Source organism: Poecilia reticulata, chromosome 13 (assembly GCF_904066995.2).
Source record: "Poecilia reticulata chromosome 13, P_reticulata-male-v2, whole genome shotgun sequence".
In the NCBI taxonomy this organism is placed as follows: Eukaryota; Metazoa; Chordata; class Actinopteri; order Cyprinodontiformes; family Poeciliidae; genus Poecilia; species Poecilia reticulata.
In genome coordinates this window covers 2498508-2511516 of record NC_088842.1, presented here as the reverse complement: position 1 = coordinate 2511516, position 13009 = coordinate 2498508, and the positions used below count along the sequence as shown (strand labels likewise).

Below are 13009 nucleotides of genomic sequence, written 5' to 3'. Positions count from 1 at the left end.
GATAAAACATTTCTTTAAGCAGGATTCAAGCAATTGAAGTAAAAAGTCCATTATGCATTCTCAACATGTATAACTCTACTAAAACATGGGAGGAAAGTGAGAAAAACAATGATGTACTGCATCTTGAAAATGTATTCAAGCTGTTTTAAATGCATTTACATTTGGTCTTAATACAACTGTAGACTTCAGTGTTTTTCATTGGGGTATTATATAATCAGTCAACACAAAGCAATGAAAAACTGTGAAGTGGAAAGTGTGTGAGGCATGACCCGTCCTTCCTCTTTAACTCTGATTCTAAGGCTGAAGTTAACATTTATCATAGTAATTGATGGTCTGTGTTTTCAGACCCAAGTTTTCTCTGGACTCATTAATAGATTAACATTGCAGCCACATTATTTTAGTTATTTATTTTATATTTAAGTTGTATTTAAATTACCATATCACACTTAAGTATATTTTTTAAATTAATTTAATATAACCTGTGGTCACATTATTATTTGTTAATGACACATTCGATGACGTAGCTAGTCAACAAATAAGCAAGTTCCCCTTGCTGTTGTGATCTGTGTTTTCTGTGTATTTATTTTGTCTGTGTTTATTAGCCTGTTCCCCTGTGAGTCTCTGTCTTCCCTGTTGATTGTTCCCAGCTGTGTCTCATTTCTTTGATTACCCTCCCAGTGTATTTAGAATGCCGGAGATCCCGGCCCTTGGGCTAAGCCGTCACCGCTGCCCTGAGCCGCCGGAGGTCCCGGCCACTGGGCCCCGCCTGCAGCTGCCTCCGGTCCCCGCAACAAGGCGACGTCTGTCTCTGCCCCCAGAGTTCCCCGTGCCCGCTGCTGGTGAGCAGCCTCCTGAGTTCCCCGTGCCCGCTGTTGCTGAGCAGCCTCCGGAGTTCTCCGAGCTTCCCGAGTATCCCGTGGCTCCGCCCCCCGAGTTTGCGGACTAGCCTCCGCCTCCCATTGCTCCGACTGAGCTTCCTAGTGCCCCCTGTGCTCCGTCCGAGTTTCTGCCTCCCGAGTTTCCCTGTGCTCCACCTGAGACTCTGCCGTCCGAGCTCCCCGAGTCCGCTGCCGGTGAGCAGCCATTAGAGCTCCCAGTGCTCCGCCAGAACCTTCAGCCGGCCGTCCTGCCGGTCATCCAGAGCCTTCGAGACTTCGCTTCCTGCCCCGGAGACGCCCGCCGGACCGCCTCCGGGACTCCGCTTCCTGCGCCGGAGACGCCCGCCGGACCAGCCTCCGGGATTCTGCTTCCTGCAGCTGTCCTGGGTCTTCCCCAAGGCCTCCTCCCGGTGGGACGTGTCCGGAACACCTCACCAGGGAGGCGTCCAGGAGGCATCCTTACCAGATGCCCGAGCCACCTCAACTGGCTCCTCTCAACGTAGAGGAGCAGCGGCTCTACTCTGAGTTCCTCCCGGATAACCAAGCTTCTCACCCTATCTCTAAGGGAGAGCCAGGCCACCCTGCAGAGGACACCCTTTTTGGCAGCTTGTATCCGTGATCTCGTTCTTTCGGTCATGACCCATAGCTCATGACCATAGATGAGGGTGGGAACTTAGATCGACCGGTAGATTGAGAGCTTCGCTTTTTGACTCAGCTCTCTCTTCACCACGACGGACCGGTACAGCGCCCGCTTCATGGCAGATGCTGCCCCAATCCACCTGCCGATCTCCCGCTCCCTTCTTCCCTCATTCGTGAACAAGATCCCCAGATACTTAAACTCCTCCACTTGAGGCAGGACAACCCCCCTGACCCGGAAGAGGCACTCTACCCTTTTCCGGCTCAAGACCATGGCCTCGGATTTGGAGGCACTGAGCCTCATCCCGGCCGCGAACCGCTCCAGTGAGAGCTGTAGATCACGATCTGATGAAGCCAACAGGACCACATCATCCGCAAAAAGCAGAGATGCGATCCTAAGGCCACCAAAACGGATCCCCTCAACACCTCGGCTGCGCCTAGAAATTCAGTCCATGAAAGTAATGAACAGAATCGGTGTCAAAGGGCAGCCTTGGCGGAGTCCAACTCTCACTGGAAACGAGCCCGACTTAGTGCCGGCAATGCGGACCAGACTCTGACAGCGGTCATCTTTGAATACCCTCCCAGTGTATTTAGTCCCACCTGTTGTCTTTGTCTCTGGTCGGATCTTCGTTGTTTGTAACCAGTCTGTTTCCATGTGTTCGTTGTGCTCCCCGTTGTTCAGTTCCATGTGTTGTCATTAAAATCATTATCTTCATCTTCATCCTGGCCTGCCTGCATCCTACCTCACCACTCAACCAGCACTAATCATGACACTTGCAGATCAATAAAATATATTCTATTCTATTGTATCCTATTCTATTCTTCTCACAAGCAGATAACTGGATAACCAAATTGGAACAGTGTGAAGCTCTTTCTAACAGCCTTTCTAATAGTCTTATTTTATGCAATTTTAGAAAAACAAAGAATGCAAATAAGTAATTCAATTCCATTTTTCAATAACAAAATGAACCTAAAACATGATAATAATAATGCTGTTATTGCTGTCATTCTTTTGGCCAACTCTTGATCATTTGTAGCTAAATAAATCCTTCTGATATCAGCATGTGACAAGCTCAGCCCTTTCTGCTCTACTTAACATCAATACTGGCAGAGCCGGCGTCAATTCCAGGTTAAATTTCTCCATGAGCAATGTAAAGGTCATAGGTAACATGTAGGAGCCGATGCACTTGGTCTGCATGCAAAAGCTATGTGCATCGCCCTCAAAACACAACCCCCAACATGGTAGTGGGAGCATCATGCTGAGGGGGTATTTTCTTCATACCACCTTCTTAAAATAATTGCCCATTTATAAGTTTATTTTTGTTGCCAAAATTGATTAATCTTTTAGCAATAAAAAATTTGACATTATTTTAAAAAGGTAACGATATGGGAAATGGAAGCTGATCAGAGTACTGGCAGCATTGGCTGCGGATTAATGAAAACCTGATAGTGCTGCACACACAAACTTTTACTTGTCAAACTAATTAAGTACACAGAAAGACACAAACACTTCTCAATATTTTTTTCATTCCAAGTGATATCAACTGACTATTACAGGTCAGTGTTTTGTGACTGATGCTGGTCAAAAACCACTGACTGATTAGAACAGTTTCAGAAAAGTCTAATACATTTTAATAAGTAATAATTTAATCTGTTCATTTCAATACTAAACACAAGTTAGCATCAGCAATGTACTGCCGTCTCCCTTTAAAAAGTGTGGAGTTGAGACTAAATAGCTGTCCTGCGGGCAGCTAGTATAAATTCTGACATTAAAACAACGGTAGATGGAAGAGAAGTGTGTGCTTACTTTAGCAGCATTGATCACTGTAGCCGTGTAGGACTGTGCGTTGTCGCCACAGGCTCCTCCATGAGACTGGTGACATCTTATTAACTGCCATAAAGACAAGCATACAAAGCAATAAGGAGACTGCTGGAGGTAAGCAATGAGAAAATCTGGAGAAAATAACTCAGAATTATAGAGTTTGACCATCAACCATTGCTAGACTGATTTTCTTAAGGGAAAAAACTGAAAGAGCTGGAAAAGCCAAACAGCCAATCTCCACCAATTTAATTTCAAACACAACATCCCTTGAAAAGCCCGGCCCCAGTCTTGCTCCAACTGTACAAAAAGCTACATTTTGTCATTTCAGAAAATCCTCCTCAGGCAGTCACACAAACAGTGGTCCCATCTGTCAATTACTTGAGTGGCCCAGCACCAAAACACGGTTATGCATTAAATGTATTGCAGAATCCTGCAGTAGAACATTCAGGTTTTTGTAAATACTTAACAATCCCATTAAAAAGAAAATGCCTGCGCATCTGTTGATTTTCAAAAATGTTATCATCTGTAGTGGACTCTTCTTAGAATGAGTTGTTTATCCAGACAGATTAAAGAAGCAGAAAACAGATAAAAAGCATTTTATTTTTAGGGTAAATATGTCGTTTCTCTGAGATAAGGCAATTCTGTTATAAGATGAATGTGTATGTGTATGTGTATGTGTACGTGTGTGTGTGCATGTGCGTGTGTGTAGACCACCTTGTTCTCAGCGTAGGCGAGCCAGCGGCTTCCCAAAGCTATTGGATTGAGGCAGGGACCGGGGCACGGATAGCAGCCTGAAGACCCACAACAGAAGGTTTTACCAAAAACATAACAGAATATATATTATGTCACATAATATGACAAAGTTATTTTGGTAAATAACTTTGTCATCTAGTAGTGCAAAGGATTAACATACATCAACTGTCATTAAAGTGTTTGTGTGCAGTCTCTGTATTTGAAGGATAAATGGGAGTTTAATGAGGATGACGTATCTTTGCGTGTCTGTTGGGGGTGCACACCATGACCTAATGGAGTCTGAGATACCTAATAAACTGAGGACGTCTCCTTTGTTCATTGACCAACATTATAGTCCCTTTAGGGATACACATACACATACATGCACACACTTTCAAGCAAATGTGACCTATACTTTAGGTGAAAGAGGTTAGATGTGAGAAATGAACCCATGTAATCACACACAGGTATGATTTAGTCAGAGCAAAAAGACAGAACTCCAACTTCTCCTTGGACCACTTCTAGACTTCTCAGAAAGAAGCTGGGCTGTGTGATTAGAAAAGGTGTCAATTCAAAGTGTCCCTTAAAAAAAAAAAATAATAATATAATAAAATAATATAATAATAAAATAATAATAAAAAAAAAAAAAAATAATAATAATATATATATATATATATATATATATATATATATATATATATATATATATGAATAAAAACTACGGTTGAAGAATATCATCTAAACAAACTGCAGGACCACTGGAACCAAATCTCAGGATATTCATATGAAAATGGAAAATTTTAAATGGAATTCAAGCTCCAATTTGGAATAAAAGCAAATACAGAGGAAGGTGCTTAATTACAGACTTTCTCTTAACAGAATTTGAATAAGGTGAATCTAAAACTGCAACATTCAGAGATCTGGCGAGAACAGCTTTTACAGTCAAAAGTATTTATTTAAGTATTTAAATGCAAAATGTATGTGTTTTGTAAAGTTTTCGCTTAATTACTGCTCTGAATCTGTTGTTCTTTCAATTAGTTTAGTCAATTATTGAAAAATTTTAATCACAATTAATCTATTTAATCAAACATATTGTTTCATCCACACACTGGGAAAAAAGGTTTTTCAATTTGGTTTTATTGTGTACATCGGCCCCACACAATGAGAATAAGTAGAACTGACTTAATGTCCGTCTTTCGCTCAATAGTTACTGCCTGTCAAATCAACATGTTTTATTTACATAAGATTATGTAAAAATATTATGTTTAACATACAAAGGTTTTATGCGTTACCATAATGTAAATATATTATGTAGTAGCAATATCTTTTTATGTCTCCGTAGCTTATTTTTGGTTTTCAGTATTATTCAGTGTAATTATGTCGCAGAAAATCTCAATCCTATCTAATTTTTTCAAGTTATTAGAAAAGTGCAGTCATTATTTCCTTGCTAATGTAAAAAAAATATAAACTAATTTTTGACGAAAACAAAAAAGAAATTAGGCAAAAAATGCAGGTGCTGCTTATTTCCTCTGCCATAACAAAGAGTTTGGACCAACATATAACAGTTTTCTCATTGCTAGAGTTGGTGATTTATAGGTGGACATAGAAAGTGCTAAATAAGCCCAAACTCCAGATTAGCTTTGGGAGTCGTATGTAAGGAAAAAGCTGTCATAAAGTCAACCGTGAACTCTGAGTTTGACAGCTGAGGCTCGGCCCAAACTGACTCATGAAACACAGCAGCAGGTCCCAAACACAGCAGCAATAATTCAACCCAATGGCTGAGAAAGCAAAGAATGATGATGTTTGACTGACCGAATCAAAGCTCAGACCTCAACTTGAAATGCTGTGGCAAGATGTTAAGAAAACTTTGCATCACTTAATTACTACAAATAAATAACTTAAGCAAAGCTCCAAGAAAAAATAAATAAATTCACAACCATATGAAAACTAACGTGGTTGAGAAGATGATTAATAACTCATTGTTTGGTTGATTAACTAATAATTTAATATTTACACCTGAGGTGGGATTTATCTTAGTTTAGAATATGCTGAAGATGACACTTATTACTATTAATAATCAATAATGAAACGGGCACAGACCACTTATGAAATGGAGAAAAGTCTGTAGAAAAGCAAAGCAAAAGATAATAGCAGTCAGTTGTGTTCTGGAGCCCACAATCAACATGCACACACACGCACACACTTAGCTCATCTATGTGCACAGAGGTGTGGGGGAACAATCATTTACAGCTCAGCCAGCAGGAAAGTTGGAGGCAGTCACAGGGGGGCTGTGTGTGTGGTGAGGAAGGGGCTGATATGGAGAGAAAGGAGGGGCTAGTTGAGGTAAGCCACAAGTGCTGCTGGTAACGCCAGTGAGGCCTTTTGTAACCTTGCCAAGGCTGAGGTTGTATTGAGTCAGACAGTGAGATAACATATGTTTGACATCCTGGGCGGAGAACAGAGCAGAATGTGCAGAGGAGGCAGACATGATGGGGGAATTAAAAGAAGTTTAGGATAGTCACTCCAAGACATGAATAGGGTAGAACTCCACATGTGAGTATCTGTCTTGATTAACTAATAACAGTTTAATATGTCGTGTTACTGTACATCTGAGCAACATGATGTACATTGTCTTAATTTAGACCACGCTGTCTAAGTTAAGACAATGTGGTGAGTTTTAATTTAGCTTTTCCAGAACTGATAACCCTATCTTTAATTCAAACACAACTTCCCAAAAAGTTCAACAAGACAAGGCTGTGTGTTTTTTGTTGGTTTTGTTTTGTTCCAATTGTCTTACCTTTGTGAAACACTTTGTGATCTATGTCTGTTAAAGTTGCTACAAAAATAAAGTTTTACTTAAGGTCATAAAAATCTAAAACTAAATCTAAATTTAGGGCCGTTTCCAAAGTAACATTTCTGTAGATGTGTTTATCTGCAGGTCTTTAATTCAAACAATAAAAATGTTTTATTACTGCATTTAGCTCTTTCAAACAACTACTCCATATTATTTTTATATTTTTTCTAGTATATGCCTCGAAACTGCAAAGGAACAAACAGCTTGTACCTTAGAATGTGCATCACAGGTTTAATGACAGTCAGAAAATCCCATTGAAAGTTTTTTCTGCAACTTTTAAAGAAAGTTGGAATTCCATTTTCAGTTCTACGCTATTCATGACTTAGAGCTTGGAAATCTGAAGGTGCTGGCATCATGAAACCAACAGTGACTGCTACACAACTCCCCACTTCACACACACTCTCCAAAGTGCCAGTTGTGACTAGCTTGCTTCCTGTCATTAAGGGATAACAACTGTGGATCAACAATCAGCGCTCAGTTTTACAACAGTTCTCTTTCATAGCATTCGTTTCGTGTCTCACAATGGGAACGCCCCTGGCGTAACCTCATCAGAAGCTCCCGTTACATCACGCCAGCCAGGATTGGCTGGATATAAGCCTGTCAGCGTCAGAGGGGGCAGGGACCTCCCCCTATAAATAGGGCTGACGCTGAGCAGATGTCTTATTCAAAAACCTCTTCTCTCGCAACGAGCAGAAGTTCTAACCAGCTCTTGTGCAACTACTAACATTATTCTGAGCTAAGCTAAACAGTCCACAGACTCGTGCGAAAGCTCGGTCGCCGGGCGCTTGGCTTGGGATTTCTTTTGGTATCACAACAAGTAGCTTCTCTCGGGTAGAAATACCCCCCACAAAAAAAAAAAAAAAGCCGACTCCCCCTAAGGTTATTCGTTGGCAGTTTTCAGAGTAGCAATACTCCCACCGTAAGCTACCTACTGGGAAGCTGCAACGCTCCCCCCTCCATAGGCTAACCATAACTGGTTAGCATGGCTGTCACCAGCTCTTTCTCTTTTTGGTAGCTTTACGGCCATCTCATCTCCCCGAAACATGGAGACTGTCAGGTCATCTAGTAACGTGGAAAAGAACCCACAGGCACGAACCTGCCCGTGCGGCAACAAAATTTCAAGCGGGGACACACGCCCGTCGTGCGTGGTGTGTCTCGGGCTGAAACATGCCCAAGCAGCCTTCGACTCTGTGGAGACCTGCTTGTACTGTAGCAGGTTCTCCGTCAAAGTGCTTCGTCACCGTCTGGCCCGTCAGACGACATTGTCCAGCAGCGACCCGCTTATGGCATCTGCAGCAGCTGTGCAGGAACCGGCCGAGCAAATAGCTTCGCTGACCGCTGATGCGGGAGCCGGGACGAGTTGGGGCGAAATCTCAGACTCCGTGGACCTGCTGCCTTCCAAGGTCCCCAAACTCGGCCTCGAGTCCTGCTCGCTGGATTTCCCGGGAACGGGAGGCTGCAAGTTTTCCGATAGTGAGTCGGAGCTTCCTTTCTCGGATAACGATGAGGATTATGACCCATCTCCTCCGCTGTCGGGTCGGGTTGCAAAACCTGCACCGTCTGGCACAGGCCAACCCGGTCATGAAGGCTCGTCCTTGCCGGAACTGGATTTTGATCTGCACGATGTCTGCAAACGCGCCGCTGCAAAACTTGACATCCAGTGGCCCGAGTTTCAAGCCGAGGTAGTTCGCTCCCGCTTCGACGGAAAAAAGCTGCCAAAAGTACGGAAAACAGGCAGAAAACTCCTGCCAGTTTTTGCAGAGCTACTGGAAGAACTAGCCGTCTCCTGGCGCAATAAGCCCTTCAAGGAGAAGCACCCAGTGGCTGGCAGTTCGGTACTGGACTGTGATGATATGGAGAAGTGCGGTCTCCGTCAGTTACCCCCGGTCGAACCGGCGGGTGCGGCACACCTGCACCCAAAGACTTCCATGTCAGCTGGAGGTCCCACTCTCCCTTCAAGAGCCGACCGCTTTCAGTCCAGTCTGACGGATAAATCTTACCGGGCAGCGGCGCTCTCAGTTCTGGCCCTGAACGCCTCATCGCTGCTGATGGCTTACCAGGCAGAACTCGAGGAGCAGATGACCACTTTACCAGATGCTGCACTATGGGAGGAGGTGTGCATCATCACGGATCACTGCCTACAACTCCACAAGGTGGCAATCCAAGCCCTGGGCAAGACCATGGGTCTCATGGTTCTGCAGGAGAGGGTCAGGTGGCTCAACCTCACCACACTCTCCACTAAGGAGAAGGAGGACCTCCTGGACACCGCCATCACTCCTGAGGGGCTGTTCGGTGCAGCAGTCACCTCCATGCAAAAACGATGGGAGGAAAAGAAACGGGATGATGAGGCACTGAAACTGCCAGGCGTACGTTTGCCACTGGGACCACAGCCCCGAGCACCCAGCGCCAGACTTTTGCTCAGGCGCCAGCTCGATTCCCTAACGCCTTCAAGATCCCCAAGTTTCCGAAGACGCAGGGTGCTGCACAGGCTCCACAGAAAGCCTCTGTCCCAAAAGCCCCGTGGCAGAGAAAGCCTGACGGCCCTCACTCCGACCAACCGCCCCCCGCCTCCACTCAGAACGTGAGGAGAAGGAAGCGGCTGGCCTGACCTCCTCCCCAGATTTCGGGAACCAGTGGGAATCGCTCCCTTTCACAGCTCCAGTTCCGAGCATGTTCGGCGAGTCCACAAGATGTGGTTTCTGCTGAGCAATACGGGAGTCAGTATATTCTCGTTCCCATTGTGAGAAACGAAACGAATGCTATGAAAGAGAACTTTAGGTTACTTTTGTAACCCAGGTTCTCTGAGTAGCATGAGTGAGTGTCTCACCAAGTCACCCTCCTTGCTCTGATGTTGCGAGGAAGAGGTGAACGTTTTGAATAAAACGTCTGCTCAGCGTCAGCCCTATTTGTAGGGGCAGGGTCCCTGCCCTCTCTGACGCTGACAGGCTCATCTCCAGCCAATCCTGGCTGGCGTAATGTAATAGGAGCTTCTGATGAGGTTACGCCAGGGGCGTTCCCATTGTGAGACACTCACTCATGCTACTCAGAGAACCTGGGTTACAGAAGTAACCTAAAGTTTTCCGCACCTGGAACTGGTGAACGGGAAGTCCATCCTTAAATGCGTTTTTATAAAATAAGCTTGTGGTCATTTAGTTCCAGAGAAAAACAAGATATTTTACAACGTAAATAGTAGTACTTTTTAAGCATAGTGTCAAAACAAAAAAGGGAAAAATCCTTTATATCAGTTTTTATTTCAGTAGAAATACCAGCAACCCTTAAAATGCAAATTGTGTAAGATAAATCTAAAGTTAAGGAGTTAAAAGTCAAAGTGACGAGTGGCTTGAATAAAAGAAATAAGCACTACTATGCTGAATCATTTTAGAAAAAGCAAAGAAAAATTATCAAGTTGACTGGTCAAAACTTAGACAAGGTTGCAGAACAGAGGGGAATTATTGATTTATGGTGTAGCTGCTTTGTTCTTAAGAGATTCAGCTCACTTGGATTCAAAGAAAGAATATGAGCATAAACGCAACACTAAGTGCTTTCAAAAAATTTGACAAATACCACCATATCTCCAGAGAAGCAGCGGACGTGCAGTGGCAGAATGGCTTATCCAAAACAGATCCCAGAACATCACAGGGCCTTTTGTTTACCACTTTTATGGACCAAACAGACCAAATAACATTATGAAGAAGAGGCCCCTGCATTCAGAAACGATTAATAACTATTGAGCATGTTTGGTTTCCTGTTGCCCAGACGCTGATAGGGAAGGCAGGCAGACAACGAGGAGACACATTAAAGCCTCTCGGTAAGGTCAGTTTACTCCAGTCAATGACTTAAGTGGACAGCGATGGCCTTGTAATAGTCTGGTCTTTCTTTCACAGCCGCCTTAAGCAGAGCATGAAGGTACAGCAAACAGGATAAAAGAGTAATGCTGTAAACAGAATCACTGTGAGGTCTCAGATGATGTTTCAGAAAAGCAGGACTTGAGTGCAGCACTATACCAAGTCTTGGTGGCATGCAAGATGTCCGGTTTCTTCTCTTACACCGAAGGCCCACGGTAGTAAAACATGTTTTTAGAAAACAGGGCAGTTATGCCAATAACCAAAAAGGAAAAGTAAGAAAGAACAAATTTTTGAAATCTGGGTGTTATACCAACTATTCTAGTCTAAAATTTAATGACACCCATTAGTGGTTGATCATGGGGGTCCTTGCAAAGCCCTCTGGAATGAAGTCAACCTAAGAGTCCCAAGTTGTGTTCAGGATCAGTGATTTGTGTGACTTTAGACTGTAACACACAAGTGTTTCATTTCTTTTTCCTTTATTTTGATTATTTTCAAGAGAAACCTCATTATGGTTGCTTAGCAAGATATTTAAGGAATCATTCAAAAAATATTTCAACCTTTCAACATTTTTAATATTTGATCTTCCCTGAATAAAATATATGAAGGATTTACAAAAATTTAAAAGATCAAATATAATGCATTGGATTAAACATAATCTAAAACCCATATAGAATGACAGCCCTGCAAAACTAAAATAATCTGAAATGTACTCATAAACCATTTTGGAATCACCAAAGATCTAATTATGGTTTCCTGACAAAATAGTTTATAAACACAGTCTTTGTGATCCAATTCAGTTTAACTTTTTTTTTTTTTTTTAAATAACCAGTGCAGCTGAGGTATATCCTGTCTGACATTAATAATTTCTCCAATTCAAATTAAGCCACATTGATTACATAAAGATAAAACATTTGAATTAATACAAAGAAAACTTTCTTTTTAAATCAGAATCTGTAACAGCACTTAATTAAAAAGTTTGTAATTGAAATTGAAAATTGTCATCAATTACAAATGTAAGAGAGAATATTTAGCAGAAAAATTATTTATTTAGAGGATACAATTTGTTCATGAAACATTATAACTATAAGCGTCCTTACTTGTAACGAAGAACTTCTTGGTGAAAGTGCAGCTGTCAAAGGCTGCAATTTTCTCTTGAAGGCTCACCACCAGAATACTACCAAAAGAAGAAAAGATGATGCATTGAAAAATGTCAAGAGAGAAAACTGTATTTTTACATGAATGAGACTTACTGTTTGTTGCAGTAGAGCTCATAGATTGGTGTCTTGAATTGAATGGATTTAACCATTTCGCCTGTCCGTAAAGAATACAAGTCAGCACAACAATAAGGTGGGCTGGTCCTGAAAGCACAGAGACACAAAATAAGCTTATTCAGCAAATAGCATTTTGATATTTACCATTTGAAATGTGTTAAGGACCAAACTTTAGTTGACAAAGTTGGGTCATAAAATGATCTCAAGGAATATTAATTTCTAGTGATGCCATAATATTTAGATAAATTAGAAATAGCACAATGGCTGCTTCATTTGAATCGGTTCATTTACTTAATTGGCTTATTATTCCAGTTTGCACAATTCAAGGAGAGATTCCAAGATAACACATTTCTATCAAATGGTTTTTACAACTCATATTATTCAAGTATAAGTTATCGTGGATGGTGATGCTGTGAGCAGGAAGGATGTCCGGTATACGTTATTCTTGTAACAAATCTGAAGAAGCTGCTGACTGGTGCTTTGGATGCAGTGACAAGATAGCAGTTTAATATCCAGGCAGCAGAGACAATATTTTACAGTAGCATGTCCTGAATGACATCATCAGTTCCATCTCATTTGCTTTCATTTTATTTTTATTTTATTTTATGTTTTATCATTTCTCTATCTGTAATCACAATGATGTTGTCATTGTTCTGAAGCAAGTTGGTCAGCTGACATTGTAAATTTGCTATATAGATAAACTTTAACTTGACTTTTGCCGTACCACTTTAAATGTTTGTCTGGCCGTTTGCTTCGGAAGCTGATGAGAGAGACGATGGGAATATGCAAAGCAAAAAAAAAAAAAAAACTGTTGTGGTACTTTTTTTAACAGTCTGAACTGCAGTAGCTCTTATTTTGAAAAACATTCTATTGTCCATTAATGGGCTTGGTCAACCATGACGCGGGCACCTGTTCCCTTTTCAGAAGTTTCCCAGCACTGCTGATTGAGCACTTTCTAAACAAGGCTGAGT

At 42.1% G+C, this 13009-nt stretch overlaps 1 protein-coding gene across 6 annotated transcripts in view; it reads right to left on the bottom strand.

Moving 5' to 3' along the window:
• Window positions 1-13009, bottom strand: part of bcas3 (BCAS3 microtubule associated cell migration factor) — a 386651-nt gene that overhangs the window by 332795 nt on the left and 40847 nt on the right. For all 6 annotated transcript variants that reach the window (XM_081614862.1, XM_081614859.1, XM_081614863.1 and 3 more), the window contains exons 8-11: window positions 12018-12125; window positions 11865-11941; window positions 4051-4127; window positions 3322-3405 (exon numbers count right to left, since the gene is read on the bottom strand). In XM_081614862.1, coding sequence (XP_081470988.1) covers window positions 3322-3405; window positions 4051-4127; window positions 11865-11941; window positions 12018-12125 — 346 coding nt within the window. The remainder of the gene's footprint in view (window positions 1-3321; window positions 3406-4050; window positions 4128-11864; window positions 11942-12017; window positions 12126-13009) is intronic.